The sequence below is a fragment of the Pipistrellus hanaki genome (assembly GCF_964339955.1).
Source record: "Pipistrellus hanaki genome assembly, chromosome: 2".
In the NCBI taxonomy this organism is placed as follows: Eukaryota; Metazoa; Chordata; class Mammalia; order Chiroptera; family Vespertilionidae; genus Pipistrellus; species Pipistrellus hanaki.
In genome coordinates this window covers 95,975,654-95,992,067 of record NC_140504.1, presented here as the reverse complement: position 1 = coordinate 95,992,067, position 16,414 = coordinate 95,975,654, and the positions used below count along the sequence as shown (strand labels likewise).

The window sequence follows — 16,414 nt, the reverse complement described above, 5'->3', positions numbered from 1 at the left end:
GGAGGAAGAAAGAACAGCAAATTCACAAATGCTTCCTATCGGGGGAAGTATTTTGGCAAGGTAGTGGGCATGTGGCTTTTGGGATCACTAATGTGATACTCACCTTTATTTGGTAGAACGGTGTAAGTAGTTTCCATTCCGGCATGGATGTGGTCAGTCACGTGGCAGTGGAGTAACCAGATTCCAGGTGTTCTTGGGACCATTTCTAGGGTTTGGTATGTCCCAGGGAAAATGTCAAAGACATCAGAACTATAAACGCCCCTGTGCTTAATTAGAAAAATGACAACATTTATGTGAAGTATATTATCTGTGAGAATTCATTCAAATGTTTCATTGGCTAGCTCAGATATTAGACAAAAGGATTTTTTTTAAAAGCCCCTGTATATTTCTGTGTTTAATATAAACAGTGGGATATGTGGTCCTTGAGTTCCTGCTAAAGCCTTGGCACTATGGCCTTCAGGTAAATGTAGAGGAAAGAGGTCTGTTACCTCTTACACTTTGACAATGCTTTGCTTTTTATTGGAGCACTTGTGTTTCACAAGGGAAAATTCCTACCCTCTCTGCTAACACTTCTATTCAAATGCCCTACCCAAGAATATATGAACAGAACTCCATGAAAATCCAGCAAAAATTGCAAATCCCAGGAGGAATCCCAGATGTAACAAAGATTGGTAATGGCAATTGAAACTGCTATGTGCCACTCTCTTAGAAAATAGTTATCTATGAAACTTTCAGTTTCCCATAAGTCTCTCTGAGGAAATATTTTCTTCATTTGTATTAAAACATTGTCAAATTGAGCAAGAATAATGATCATGGCTGGCTCTTACCTTGTATTGGAAGCTGTGGCCATGGAAATGCACGGAGTGCAAGTCTATCTCGTTGCCCATTCCCATCAGGTACCAGTTGACTTCATCTCCCGCATGCATTGTGAGGCCTTGCAGGTTCCCAAACATCCTCCCATTAATAGCTGGGAAGCACATGATTTTATGTTACCTTTCAGGATATTGTAAACCTAGAGCTATTTCATAGAAAATATGATTGTGAGGTCAATGAATGGGAGTTTTTCTGAGTTACTAAAGGTTATTTCACGACAGATGAGGGAAATGAGTACTTTAAGGTCAATAATGTCACACTGCTATCTAGTTACTTAGCATCAAAAGCCTTACGCCTGATTTGAGTTTATTTAAAAGGGAATGAGACTTTGGAATGAGGAGAGAAATAAATAGATTTTGCTTTGAACAGAATACTACCTCACTTACAAAGTGAGACAGATGTGGTTCATTTCAAAATGAATAGCCTCCAAAATAATTGTATTTGAAAGGAAAGAGTTTTAGAATAATGTATCATACCATGCATTTTATTGCTTTCTATGAATTCATCATTGTCTTTGTTTACTTTCTCAGGGTGATCAGAGTATGTTTTGATGTTGTCATCTAAGTACCAAGATTCATTCTCATCAAAAACTAAAAACAGAAGTGAAAATTCCAGTTTCTTTATAGGATTGTATACTTTCAGGAAATGTCTTCGACAAACAATCAGTGGACCAATTAATCCACTATAGAGATCCTGAAAAGAACAAAAGTTTCAGTCATCCTTGTGATATAGGTCAGGATTTGTTTGTTAATCCTCACCAGAGGATATTTTTTCCATTGATTTTTAGAGGAAATGGAAGGGAGGAAGGGAGGAGGAGAAAGAGAAAGAAATATCAATTTGAAGAGACACATCGATTGGTTGCCTCCTGCACATAACTCACTGGAACTGGGGAATGAATCTGCAACTCAGTTACATACCTTTGGGAATCGAATCTGAGAGCCATTAGTGTACGGGGCTGGCACTCTAAATCACTGAGAAACAGCAGTTAGAGCTAGGTCAGGATATCAGAGAGCTGGAGGGGAACCTTATTGCCCATGACCTGAGGAATTTTGGAAGGACTGATTTAGGTAGTAAACTTTGCCCAATGTGGTACAGTCAAGTCAGCAACTTTCTACTTGGAGCTGTTAAATTGGAACAGTGGTAAGTTACGGGTAGGTGGTATGGGTGCAGAGGCCAAATATTGACTCAGCTAATGAGCAGCAATTTAAAGAACCCCAAATGAACAATGTTGGTTTGTCTATTCCATAAGCCAGCCACTATGCCAGTCACTGAAATTCCAGAGATGAATCATATAAAACTCCTGCCCTGTAGGAACTCAGTCTAGCCAGGGAAATAGAGGAGCAGAAGAAGGAACCTCTTGCTGTGCTGGAAGTATGTACAGTGCTATGAACACAGGAGGAAGACCTCAGTTGACTTAGGCCTATGGAAAGGCTTGTTTGGCTGGGCATTAGTAGTGGCAGGTTCTTTCCTGAAGGGCCTTTGTGTTGTATCATGATTAGGAATTTTAGATTCTGTCTTGTGGGACATAGGTGGCCACTGAAACATTGAACATGGAATGGTGGTGTATTTTCATTTTAGCCCAGTCATCCTGAATGTGGAGTGAAGGAAGGCTTGGAGAGGGGAGAGAATAGAGACCAGGAAGCATTGCATCATGGAGGCAAATTACAGGGACCTGATCTATGAAGATGGAGAAAAGGAATGGGCTGAGGCCTATGTAGGTGAATTCCGTGGCGGAACTAAGAGGGTGCATTCGATACTTTATATCTAGGGTTCTTGCTTGAACAACTGAGTAGATTGGGTGCTTAGGTGCTATCTAGTACAACAGGAAATACAGGAGGAGGTGGAGGAAGATCTTGATTTCCATTTTAGAGTTGCTGAGTTTCCAGTGCCCATGGGACATGCTGGTGGAAATGTTCAGTTGACAGGTGTATAGACAAATCTGAAACTCAGGAGAAAGATTGGGACTAGAGATTTAATTCTACAAAAGAATTTGAGGACCTGATTTGATTTGTCATTGTTCAGTGTTTTATAGGCTTTGGAATATTTAGTCAAATGGCAATATTAGTTGTGCTGTGATTGGTGAGGTCAGCATTTTAAACCATGTAATAATAGAGCTCTGAAATCACGTTTCAGTTCTTTGTATTTATGTATTCTGATGTGAAAGGGAAATAAAAATTGATTAATATTTAAATTTGTGTTACCTACAATCAGCAGACTAGATGTATCAACAAAAAGAAACCGAAGTGAATTGCAGAGCCACTTACTCCCCTGGGAATTTACCGTAGAACTGGCCTACAGGAAATTGTAAGCTCATCTTCCTTCAGCTGTGTGTCTGTTTTGGGGCTTTTCACAGAACACAGATAATATAAGTTTACCTTAACTTGATCTACAGTTGAATAGTAGGCCCATGGAATACAAGCAGAATCCTCTCTTCCAGCTCCAGATCTTTCTGGGATTTTCCATATGTAAGTATGAGTTTCACCTAAATTAAGTATTGATGCATCCAGTTATATTTGATATATTGTATATATGCACACACACATACACACACATATGTACATATGTATTTATATACAGGCTTAGTCTTAAAAACCAGTGACCCACAAACCAGAAATGTGAAGGAAACTAGATTTAAAAAGTAGTGGTACTCAAAATTGTTTTCAGAAATTTAGTTTTATGATAAACTGTAAGATACACATTTCTATCTTCTTAGTCAGTTATGAATTAACTGGACTTGGCATGCATGCAGTACCACAATTGCCAGGAGAGGGTGAAATAGGGCCCAAACACTGAACCAGACCCTCATAGATTTTCCCCTCCTAGTTGATTTGACTTTTAGGAGGTAACAGCAAGCCTCCTCACAATGCCTGGACACCACCAGACCAAGCCAGGCCAGACTGAGCTCAGAGGCTGGAGTGGGTGCAAAAAGCCAAATGAACTCCACTGAGTCCTACAGGTGGCCAGAACCAAAATCGAGGACAGTATGCTGAAGCAAGGGTGCCTCGATCTCACCCAGTCAGATCCTGCCAACTTGGAATTTCTTTATACTTTCTCTCACCCTTCCCATCCTTACCATAGATAACTTGGATCCAAGAGCCCTTGAATTAGAATTAATCAATATGTATAGCTTCTTTCTAACCTCATTTAAATTTGCTCTAATCCCTTGTCTGAGGGAAACTGAGTCTTCCCTCCTGCCTCTCTGTCTAGTTGCCTGCCTAATGAATAAATCTTTTTTTTTTTCTGGGAAAACTGTTGCTTTGGACTTTGGCCTCTCTGTGCTCGAAGGACATCAAATTCCTTGATGCTGTTCAGTAACAGTAGCAATTCCAATATCCCAACTTGAGAAAACATTGCAACAGATCTCTTCTTAGCTTGAAGTGTGTTTCTCTACTACACTGTCCTCATCCCCACTGAGCTAGCACCTGCCCCAGTCTCCTGTGTCTGTACTACACCATGTGACTCCCTCGCTTCACCATGGCCTTCCTTTTCTCCTTTTATACAGTTATCCTCAGTGATTTCATGATAGCTGGGGAAGAGTCATCAGACCTTGATCTCATGGGTCACTTACCTCTCTAATTTGACCCATTCTGTCTATCATACTATACACTGTGTGGTCACAACTCTGTCACACATAGGACTATACTCTGGACCTTGACACTCTAATGATGGCCAGTTGCTCCACTCTCCTGACTTGTGAAGGCCTCTACCCTGGTCCATTTGTGCTGGGTTCTTCTGCAGCCAATCTCTCTTCCCAGTCACCCAGGGCTTCCTGTACAGCTGCTCACAGGACCTTGACTTTCAGCCATGAAAGGCAGTATAAACTCCATGTATGTAGTAGAACTCTATTATTCATTCTTTCAGACTATAATTGGCCAAGACTAACAAACCTTTATTAGAGAATCAAGCAGGACATGAGGGATGTGCTAGACTAGTTTCTTTTTCCTCAAGCCCTCCATCTTTTCTGTCCCTATGTCCTCACCCTTTTCATAAGAATATTTCACTGAAAATAGAGCATAGATTTACCTCCTGAATGTATTGTTTCTTCATCTATACTCTTTATTTTTATGAGCTGAATAATGGCATTTCCTTCTCCATTTCCACCACATTCTGCTGTCACCAGATGCCCAATGCCCAACCTTGGCACTTTCTAGACTCCTCCCTCCCTAACCTTCCCTAATGCCCAGCCTTTCAGCAGGTCCTCTTAACACCAGCTTTAAAATAAAACCAGAATGTAACAACTTATCATTTATGCCATTTCTAAACTGGTCCAAGACTCATAATATTTACCCAGATTATCACTACAACCCTCTAACCAATCCTTGCTTCTTCTCTTGTCCCCTACAGTCACTGACCCACACATTAGCCAGACAGTCCTTTAAAAGTGTTCATAAGATCATCACTCTCCAGTTCATACCCTTGCAGGGCTTTTAGGATAAAAATCTAAGGTCCTGATTATGACCTCTTAGGTCCTCTCATATCTCACCTCTTCCATCTCTCCCTTTCCTCAGACATACCAAGTCCCTTCCCATCTTGGGACGTAGAATGCTCTTCTCACACAACTCTTCACAACTAAGTGGATTGTTGCTTCTCATAACTTAGATGTCTCACCAGTGGCACCTCCCCAGAGAAGCCTTCTTGATCACCCTACCTAAAATAGTGCCATTGTTACTTATTCTTTCTTATCTGCCTTAATTTTATTATTATTTTGGTTAATCCTCACCGAGGATATTTTTCCATTTTTAAAATTTTATTATATTTTTTTAAGGGAGAGAGAGAGAGGGAGAGACAGAGAAAGAAACATTGATGTGAGAGAGACACATCGATTAGTTGCATTCTGCACAACCCAATCAGGACCTGGATCAAGCTTGGAACTGAGGTATGTGTCCTTGACCAGAATCAAACCCGAGACCCTTCAGTACATGTGCCAACACTATATCCATGGAGCCAAACCAGTTAGGGCTCATCTACCTTAATTTTTTGATATATTGTTTATTCCCTTAGGAAAACTGTAAGGATCATGAGGTCAGGGCTTTACATTCCTACTCCCCTATATAGTAATGTATTGTTTCTCACTTGATATACAGTTGTTAAGTACACAAAACAGAGTTGATGCTTATATTATTATTTATTAATTATTATATTGTTTTTCATATGAATATCTATAAACCTACTTCTGCCCCACCCTGTATTTAGGAACTGCTAAATTACTGAGAAAAGGCCCCTCCCTAAGAGCCAATTTTACAACTAATAGATGAAAAATACAGTTCTTATGAAAGAAAATACACCTCTGAATTTAAGTTATTTCAGCTTTTACTCTGTTTAACATTTATTGAATTCTTATACATTTCAGATAGTGGGTTAGATGCCAGAGATTTAAAATTGCAAGAGGCAGCCTCTGTCCTTAGGATCTTATCCTCAGACATAGGCAGGAGAATATTCAGCCATGTTCAAGATGATCAGTGTTGTTGGGTGTGTTCTAGCTACGTGGAGAGAGACCATCTCTGCTGGCTCAAACCTGAGTGTCTGGAAGCCCAGCACCATCAGATGTCTTCCTCAGTGCTATGCATTTTTTTTTTTTTTTTTTTTTTTTTTTTTTGGTAGGTGAATGCAGTCACACACATGCAGACACATTCCCCTGTGTACCCTCTTGACCACCTTTTTCACTTTCTCAAGCAACAATCATTTGGAAGGAATACCTTTGTGACAAGTCATTTGTGGAGAAGCTGTAAAATCTATTGCACAACTCCACCCCATGCATACCTAGGAAGGTGGAGTAACAATAGCAATCTCCCATCCATGAGTACCTGGGAAGGTTGGAGTAACAGTAGCACTCTCCGTTTTCACCCCATGGGCATGTATTGAGTAGGGCCTTGTGGCCATGTTTTTAAAGATAATAGTCACTTTGTCTCCAACATTTGCATGAAGTTGTGGACCTGGCAAGAGTGAAGAGGAAGAGTGGCTTATATGCTGTCGGATCAGAAGTTCTAAGTCAGGAATAAAAACATAGATTGGATAATTTAGCATTAAGGCCCTAGTCTGTTTTACCTCCTGTGGCTCCATGCTGTATTATAATACTATTGGTTTATATCTCATTCCAGAGGATTCAGGATAAAAATACCAGTATGGCTGCAATCTCTGAAGAGGTTTGGGCCCTAAAGCCCCCTGCAGGTTAATCACTGTGAATCACTGTGACTCATCCCTGGCCAGGAGTCCTGATCTCAGTATTTGGACTTCCAGAATTTCCCCTGCATGAACTAATAACTGCAGGCAGCTCTGTATCTAAAAGGATGGGTGGGGCTACCCCGCCCATTTCTCCTCTCCAGACAATCTTAGTTTGTTTCCTGTCTGGGAGAATTTCTGTGAACCAGCAACACTGCATTCTCCTTGGGGTGGCTTTCTCTGGTGGCTGGGGAACTCTGTTAGTGTGGAAACACAGTGGTGTCCTCTATACTTGATAATTTTCAAGGAAATTCCCAAGACCAGTGTTAGTAAAGTTCTTAAACATTCTGAAAATGATTCCTGAAAAATTGAAGAGATCTTTTCCCCCTGCTGTGTGCACAGTAACACTTTTTTTTCTTTCCTTATCTCATCTATATATAAATTTCTTCCACTTAGAGTTAATCATTTACATCTTAATTTTAAGAGTAAATAGCTATGATTTTTTTTTTTTTTTTTAGGGGTGGGAGAATCATGGAGAATTTGGTTAAGAATTTCATTAGAATGTAATTTCTAGTAATTCTCCCAAACTATAAGCATCAGTTTAATAAACACCAAGTATATACAATTTCATTAGTATATGGGATAATATATTACTTTTGACCCAGTATTTTACTATGCCATATTTATAGGCTCCTCATTTTTATTGAGTGACATTTTATTTTTTAAAGATCTAATTGGCTTTATTAAGTGGTTCATTAATTTGGCAGCCTCCCATATAGCAACTAGAACTCTCTTATTTTTATTTAAGTAACTGATACATGAACCATGAAAATGAAACTCCTGGACATGGACCATCACATCCCTTGCCCACACCTGAGTACCTAGAATGCCCAGATGTTCTTCTTCAGCTTTTCTCTCCACTGGAACTTGGAATGTGCCATCAGTGTATTGCCGATAGACAGCTTTCTTGTACTTTGAGCCTATGTAAAATTCTTCCTTATCTAAAAACGCATTATTTGAAACACTTAACACACACACACACACACACACACACACACACACACACACACACAACTAAATTAGTATTTGTTTTAATGAAAGTGAAAGTTGAGTTTTAAATTATGAATAAACATACAATTTTTATATAAGTAATTATGATAGTTTTTAATGCCACTCTCTCATTCCTGCAAGACTTTAAAAATAGACACAGGTGGTAGAAAGTGCACCTAGTCAGAGTGGAGCCCAGACTCTGCAACTAAAATGACCTCCAGCTAGTCATTTCTCATTGGAGTCTTGGTTTCTTCTCTTAAGTGATATATTAAAGGAGGTCATACCCAAGGTTTATTTATTGCTCTAAAACTGTATGGGTCCAGATTTCATCACTGACATGTTCCCTGGATACTATAATGTTTCTAATCTATAGGAACTGATGTAGCCATGTTTTTCTAGAATGTTTCCTTTACCTAAAGGTTTTATTGACTCCTAATGGCTCTTGTGGCCTTTTGACTGTTTTACCCCAATCACTGAAATAACCTTTTACTCCTTTACATCACAAATCATAATCACCATCGCAGTCAAACTGCCCAGGTAACCACTGCCCAGCTACATGTTATGAACCAGATCTGAATACATGCCTACCCCCACCTGCCCAGTCATATTACAAAGGGCTGGTGAAGATGATAGTGGGGACAGGCTGCTCTAAATGGATGGTTCTGTAGCTTCAACCACCACCCTTAGCTAACATCTATTCAAACCGAACTTATTTTTTTATTCCCATGATTTCTTTCAAAAGGTACCCAGCACTTTTTATTGGTAGTTTTGAACCATATTTTCCTGTAACTTCTTGGAGGGCAGAGACCATATCTGTAATACTGCCCTCAATTTAAAGTTTTTTTTTCATTCATACTAGTAATAGCTTTAAAAATGTGAAATAACTGGTTAATAGGCTAATAACAAAATCTTTGGAGAAAAGATAACATAAATAGCAAATGGTTGATAGAGAAAATACTTTAGCTCTGAACTGAGCCATTAATTGTGGTGTAAGTTTGAAAATCAGTGACAAGATAAGGGCACATGAATATAAGAAGACAGTCCAATAGAAAAGAAACATGAATAACTACAAATGAAAATTTTCCTGTGAGAAAATTGAGAGAGACTGAAATTAATGAGAAGGATGCATAGGAAGCATTTTGTTATTATTTAGCACAACTTTATTTTACTACAATTTAACATAATTTTGCCTTCTTTGAAAGAGAAACTAAAAAAAATTGGGAATCCGCCTAGAAAATTACCTTTGCTCTTGTAAGCGATGCAGCTCCTTTTCCCATTCCCTGCTTGGAGAGTAATCCCATTCCACCTCCACCGCAGCGATGAAGTAGGTACGCTTTCCCAGGTATAGGTTTGGATTGTCAGACTGCTGCCTGCGTTGGCTCACAGTGTATTTTTGCTTCATGCCACCTGTGTAGTGATCAGTTGTGAGGCACTCAACATTGAAAGTCCCTTGAAAGGTAAATGAGAAAACATGTGACTCCTTTGCTCAGTGCCTTCCATGGTCCCTCACTTCATTCAGAAAGAACACCAAAGTCTTTACTGTGGCCTGGGTTACATCAGCTGACTTCCCGCACTTCTGATCATGTGGCCTACTACTCATGCCACCCAAGCCACATGTCCAGGGTTTGCCTGCCTCAGGGCATTTGCATTTTCTGTTTTCTCTGCCTGGAACATTTCATTTCAAAATATCTACAATATCTCATGCACTCATTCACTCAAATCACTTTTTAATTGTCACCTCCTTAGGGAAACTTGACCCAATTACCCTCATCAGTCACTACAGCCTTCTGCCCGATTATTCTTCAGAGTACTTATCAGCTGCATGAGAGCAGACAGTTTATTTCTGTTGTTTATTGCTGAATTTGAACTTGTGTAATGAATGAAGGAAAGGTTGCCCTGGACTTGGTTACCTTTTAGTGGCACATAAGAAACAAACAAATAGACAAACAAACAACAACCAAAAAAGCCTGAAAAAAGTAAGCATTTTTTTTCATTTTTTTTGTTTGTTTTACTCATTCAGAGCCAGATCTTTGGGAGTCTCTGAATTTGCATGGCTATGGTTCTAGTGTAAATTATTTAACTGCAAAGAATTGACAAGCCAACACTACATAGGCTATAGAGAAATTACGAGAAGTTTAGGTAAAGAGCCTTTAGGGGGTCTTCCAATGTCTAGTCTGATTTATCAGTGTAACAGGGAATGAAAACTTTATACTACTCTGGCTAACCATAGAATAGAACTAAAATAAGAATGAACAAAAGAGATTAAAAAATGGTGGCAGAGTAAGTGGAAGCTACACTGACAGTCTCCCAGGAATAAACTGGAAATATAACTAAAATACCAAAAAATGACCCTGAAAAATCAATTGAAGACTAGCTGGAGAGAACCATGATAGTCAAGGGTGGAAAGGAGACTGCATAGAGACTAGTAGAAAGTGCAGAGGCACGAAAGGGCTGGCTGGGATCCACAACAGCAGCTGAAGGCCTGGAGGGATGTCTCAGCTGTGGGAGGTTCCTACTGAGAACCTTGGGTTCTAAACCTGAAGCTGGGCATTATAACCAAGAGAATCAAAACTGATAAAGGTGCCCACTGAATATCTGGCTGTGAAAAGCAGTAGGGTTACTGTCCACCAGTGAGAGAGCTGGAAATGCAGGCACTCTCTTAAAGGGCCAACAAAAAAATTTGTGTGCAGCCACTCACCTTGGGCTCTGGCAGAGGGAGGGCAGAGAGGACTGGAACTATGTGAGGAGAGTACAGGGTTGGGGGCTCTGGAGTTGGAGCTCAAAGGGCAGCCATCCTGTTTCCCTGTGCTGAGTCATTCCATCACACTGTGGAGAACCTTTGCTATCCAGGTGGTTTTTGCCTGGAGGGCAAGCAGTTGCCCTCCACAGCCAGACATTCAATGGGCACCTTTATCAGTTTTGATTCTCTTGGTTATAATGCCCAGCTTCAGGTTTAGAACCCACGGTTCTCAGTAGGAACCTCCCACAGCTGAGACATCCCTCCAGGCCTTCAGCTGCTGTTGTGGATCCCAGCCAGCCCTTTCATGCCTCTGCACTTTCTACTAGTCTCTATGCAGTCTCCTTTCCACCCTTGACTATCATGGTTCTCTCCAGCTAGTCTTCAATTGATTTTTCAGGGTCGTTTTTTGGTATTTTAGTTATATTTCCAGTTTATCCTGGGAGACTGTCAGTGTAGCTTCCACTTACTCTGCCACCATTTTTTAATCTCTTGTTCATTCTTATTTTAGTTCTATTCTCCCTATTGGAAGACCTCTCACCAGACCCTGTGGTCAATAGCCTGAGGCTAATTAAACTGTAAATTGGATGAAGGCAGAGGCAGATCTCTGGAGGCTTTGAGTGTTTGCCTGATTTCCTTTTGGGCCTGAGGCTAGGAAAAGCAGACCCTGGTGCACATCTCAGTTCTTTCGAAAGGTACCCAGCCCCAGCAGAGGAAACCATAAGCTATAGATTACTAATAGTCCAAACAGGATACCAAGAGCCACTCAGAAACAGTGTCTGCTCTATAGATTGGGAATCATAGCAGATCAACCTAATATATGACACAAACCCAAAATAGGCAGTTAAAATGGGGAGACAAAAACAACAAAAAAACGACCTCAAATAAAAGAACAAGAGAATTCTCAAGAAGAGGTAAACAAAATGAAGATAAGAAATTTATCTGATATGGAATTTAGCATAATGATGGCAAAGAAGCTCAACAGCATGAGAAAATATTTTGTGACTATGGAAAAATACCAGATGGACATAAAGAATGACATAGCACTGCTAAAGAACACATTGGAAGGATTACACAGCAGACTAGAAGAAGCCAAGAACTGGGTCAGTGAATTAGAAGTCAGATAGGAAAAAATAACTCAATAAAAAAGAAAAATAAAGGACACTCCCCCCCCCCCCCCAAAAAAAAAAAAAGAAAAAAAAAAAGAAAAGAAAACAAAAAACAGGAGGACAGCTTAAGGGAGTTGTGAGACACCATGAAATGTAACAATATTCACATTGTAGGAGTGCCAGAGGAGAAGAAAGTGAGCAAGAGATAGGGAACATGTCTGAAGAAATAATGGCAGAAAACTTCCTAACCAAGTGAAGGAAACAGTCACAAAAGTCCAGAAGGCTGTCTACAAGAGACCGACCTTAGAACAAAAGACACACAGGATGAGAGTGAAGGGATGGGAAAAAATTTTCTATGCAATATAAATATAAAAAAGCTGGGGTAATTGGTGACAGGGTGTAAGCTGACAAGGTCCTTGCATTCGAGGGGGCTAGCAAGGCTGGCCCCCTACCCAAACAGTTTTCCCTGACTTGTTTGGATGGCTACTATCAGTAGAATGAGAGCAACTTTTCATGGCTTGCCAAAAAGTTTGTAACTATTTACTGAGATTTGCTATATCAAGAATTTGTCCTTCTGCTCTATCCCTTAGAGATTAAGAGGAACAAAGAGTACATTCCTCTTGACAGACCTCCTATTCAGTGTTTTATATATAAAAAGCATTGTGCAGTTAATAAACTTGTTACAGCCGGTCAATGGCTACCTGTAGTCCTCCTGACCCCACTTTCCTGTCTTTCTTTTCTCAATTCCCACCTCCCTACCTCAGCCCGGTTCAACCGTCAGGCTGGCCCTCGCAGGTAATAATACTCATATCTGACAAAATAGACTTCAAAATTAAGGTCATCACAAAAGATTCAACAAGAGGATATAATCCTGATAAGTATATATGCACCCAATATAGGAACACCTAAATATGTATAAAAAACTTCTAGAAGATGTTATGGGAAGGATTGACAGCAATATAGTCATAGTAGGGGACATTAACACTCTGCTGCTTTCAATGGATAGATCTTCCAGATTAAAAACTAACAAGGAAACAGTGACTCTAAATGACACACTGGATCAGATGGATTTAATCGACATTTGTAGAACATTTCACCCCAAAGCAGCAGAATATACATTCTTCTAAAGTGCACATGGATCGTTCACAAAGATAGATCTCATGTTAGGACAAAAATCAAGTCTCTACAAGTTCAAGAAGACTGAAATCATTTCAAGCATCTTCTCAGATCATAGTGGAATGAAACTAGAAATCAACTATAGTAACACACCCCAAACATTCAAACACTTGGAGGCTAACTTGCATGTTATTGAACAATGAATGAGTTATTAATGAGATCAAAAAAGAAATAAAAAGACTTCCTGGAAACAAATGAAAACACACGACAAACCAAAATCTCTGGGACAGCAAAAGTAGTTCTGAATGGGAAGTTCATAGCACTACAGGCCTACCTCAAAAAACAAGAAAAATTAATAATAAAACGATTTAACCCTACAACTGAAAGAATTGGAGAACAACAAAATCCCCAAGTAATTAGAAGGAAGGAAATAATAAAGATTAGAGCAGAAATAAATGACATAAAGACTAAAACAAAACAAAACAAAACAAAAATAACAAAAAATACAAAAGATCAATGAAACTAAGAACTGGTTCTCTGAAAAAAATAAACAAGATTGATGAATGTTAGCCAGATTTATTAAGAAACAGAGCGGATTCCTCCCCACAAAATCAGAAATGAAAGTGGAGATGTAACAATTGACACCACAGAAATACAGAGGATTGTAAGAAAATACTATAAACAATGATATGTCAATAAGCTGGACAATGTGAAAGAAATGGAAAAATTCCTAGAAAAGTACAATCTCTCAAAATTAAATCAGGAAGAATCAGAAAACCTGAATAGTCCAATAACAATTGATGAAATAAAAGCAGTAATAATAATAATAATCTCCCAGGAAGCAAAGGCCCTGGTCCAGATGGTTTCACAGGACAGTATGAGTTCTAACAAACTTTCAAAAGAAGAAGTAACTTTTCTACTCCTCAAACTATTTGAAATAATCTAAGATAAAGGAACACTTTAAAGCTCTTTTTATGAAGCAAGTTTTATCATAATTCCAAAACCAGACACTATAAAGAAAGAGAATTATAGGCCAATATCCCTGAAGAACATAGATGCTAAAATCCTCAACAATATATTAGGAAAACAAGTCCAGCAATATATTTTTAAAAATCATACACCATGACCAAGAGGGATTTATTCCAGGGATGCAAGGCTGATACAATATTTGCAAATCAATAAATGTGATTCATCACATAAACAAATTGAAAGACAAAACTCATATCAATAGATGCAGAAAAGCATTCAACAAAACCCAACACCCAGTTTTGATAAAAATTCTCAGCAAAGTGGGAATAGAGGGATCATATCTCAGCAGAATAAAAGTCATATATGACAAACCTACAGTCAACATCTTACTCAATGGGGCAAAAACTAAAATCATTTCTCCTAAGAACAGAAACAAAGCAGGGATGCCCACTCTCACCACTCTTATTCAACATAGATCTGGAAATCCTAGCCATAGTGTTCAGACAAGAAGAGGAAATAAAAGACATCCAAATTGGAGAAGAGGAAGTAAAATTGTCATTATTCACAGATAGCAAAATATTGTACATAGAAGACCCTAAAGACTCCACCAAAAAGCTACAAGATCTAATAAATGAATTTGGCAATGTAGCAAGATACAAAATTAACACCCAGAAATCCATGGCATTTTTATATACCAACTAAAGGCCCGGTGCACAAAATTCGTGCATGGGGGTGGGGAGTGTCCAACCTGGCCTGCACCTTTTTGCAATCTTGGACTCCTTGGGAGATGTCCAACTGCTGGTTTAGGCCCACAGGGATTGGACCTAAACTAGCAGTCAGACATCCCTCTCACAATCCAGACTTGCTGGCTCCTAACTGCTCATCTGCCTGCTTTCCTGATCACCCCTAGCCACTCTGCCTGCCTGATCAGCCCTAACCACTCACCTGCCTGCTGATCACCCCTAATTGCTCACTTGCCTGCCTGATTGCCCCTAACCATTTCTGCCTCGGCCCCCACCACTGCAGCTTCGTCTGGAAGACATCTGGGATGACATCAGGAAGGCCATTCGGCTGTCTGGTCTAATTAGCATATTAGGCTTTTATTATTATAGATAATGAATTCTCAGAAACTAAATAAACAATGCCATTTATTATTGCAACAAAACATTAAGATATTTAGAAATAAACTTAACCAAGGAGGTAAAAAACTTGCACTCTACTACTGGACATTGAAAAAAAAGATAGAGATATAAACAAGTGGAAGAATATACCGTGTTCATGGATTGGTATAATTAACATTAAAATGTCCATATTACCCAAAGCAATCTATAGATTCAATGTAATCCCTATTAAAATACCAACAGCATATTTTACAGATCTAGAATACTCCAAAAATTTACATGGAACAAAAGAAGATCCCAAGTAGCCTCAGAAATCTTGAGAAAGAAGAACAAATTTGGATGGATCACAATACCAGATATTAAGTTATACTACAAAGCCACTGTACTCAAAACAGTCTGCTACTGGCACAAGAATAGGCATATAGATCAATGGAACAGAACAAAGTCCCCAGAAATCGACCCATGCCATTACATTCAATTTATTTTTTACAAAGAAGGCAAGAATATACAGTGGAGTCAAGAAAGACTTCAATCAATAGTGTTGGCAAAATTGGACAAACATGCAAAAAAAAAAAAAAAAAAAAAAATTAGACCACTAACTTACACTATACACAAGAATAAACTCAAAATGAATAAAAGACTTAAATGTAAGTCATGAAACCATAAAAATCTTAGAGGAAACCGCAGGCAGCAAAATCTCAGACATCTCTTGTAGTAATATGTTTATAGATACATTTCTGAGGGCAAAGGAAACTAAGGAGAAAATAAATAAGTACATCAAAATAAAAAGATTCTGGACAGCAAAAACAAAAACAAAATCAATAAAATGAAAAAGGAGCCCACTCTATAGTAGGACATATTTGGCAAAGATACAGCTGATAAAGGTTTGATACCCAAAATATATAGGGTACTCATAACAACAAGAGAAAGACAATCCAATTAAAAAATAGGCAAAGGATCTAAATAGACACTCCTCCAAAGCAGACATACAGATGGCCAAGTGACATATGAAAAATGCTCAAAGCCACTGATTATCAGAGAGATGCAAATTATAATGACAATGAGGTATCAGCTCATACCTGACAGAAAGCTACCATCAACCAATCAACAAGTGACAAGTGCTGGTGAGAATGTGAAGAAAAGGGAACACTAGTACACTGCTGGTGGGAAAACTGTATGAAGTTCCCTCAAAAAATTAAATACAGAATGCCATTTGACTCAGTGATCCCACTTCTAAGAATATATCCTAAAAGACCTGAAACACCTATCAGAAAGAATGT

At 38.9% G+C, this 16,414-nt stretch overlaps 1 protein-coding gene across 10 annotated transcripts in view; it reads right to left on the bottom strand.

Annotated features, from left to right (window-relative positions):
- The window catches only part of LOC311618407 (ceruloplasmin), an 85,317-nt gene that overhangs the window by 24,270 nt on the left and 44,633 nt on the right, over nucleotides 1-16,414 (bottom strand). For 4 of the 10 annotated variants that reach the window (XR_014794320.1, XR_014794321.1, XR_014794325.1 and 1 more), the window contains exons 12-18: nucleotides 9,324-9,531; nucleotides 7,914-8,056; nucleotides 6,678-6,806; nucleotides 3,249-3,355; nucleotides 1,350-1,566; nucleotides 828-967; nucleotides 104-205 (exon numbers count right to left, since the gene is read on the bottom strand). Coding sequence is in view for 3 of the 10 variants with exons in the window: in XM_084875919.1 (XP_084732045.1) it covers nucleotides 104-266; nucleotides 828-967; nucleotides 1,350-1,566; nucleotides 3,249-3,355; nucleotides 6,678-6,806; nucleotides 7,914-8,056; nucleotides 9,324-9,531 (1,107 nt within the window). In the remaining 7 variants the exon portion in view is untranslated. Of the gene's footprint in view, nucleotides 1-103; nucleotides 267-827; nucleotides 1,019-1,349; nucleotides 1,567-3,248; nucleotides 3,356-6,633; nucleotides 6,807-7,913; nucleotides 8,057-9,323; nucleotides 9,532-16,414 lie in introns of all 10 variants that reach the window. The other 6 variants (XM_084875919.1, XM_084875921.1, XM_084875920.1 and 3 more) reach the window with 4 other exon arrangements.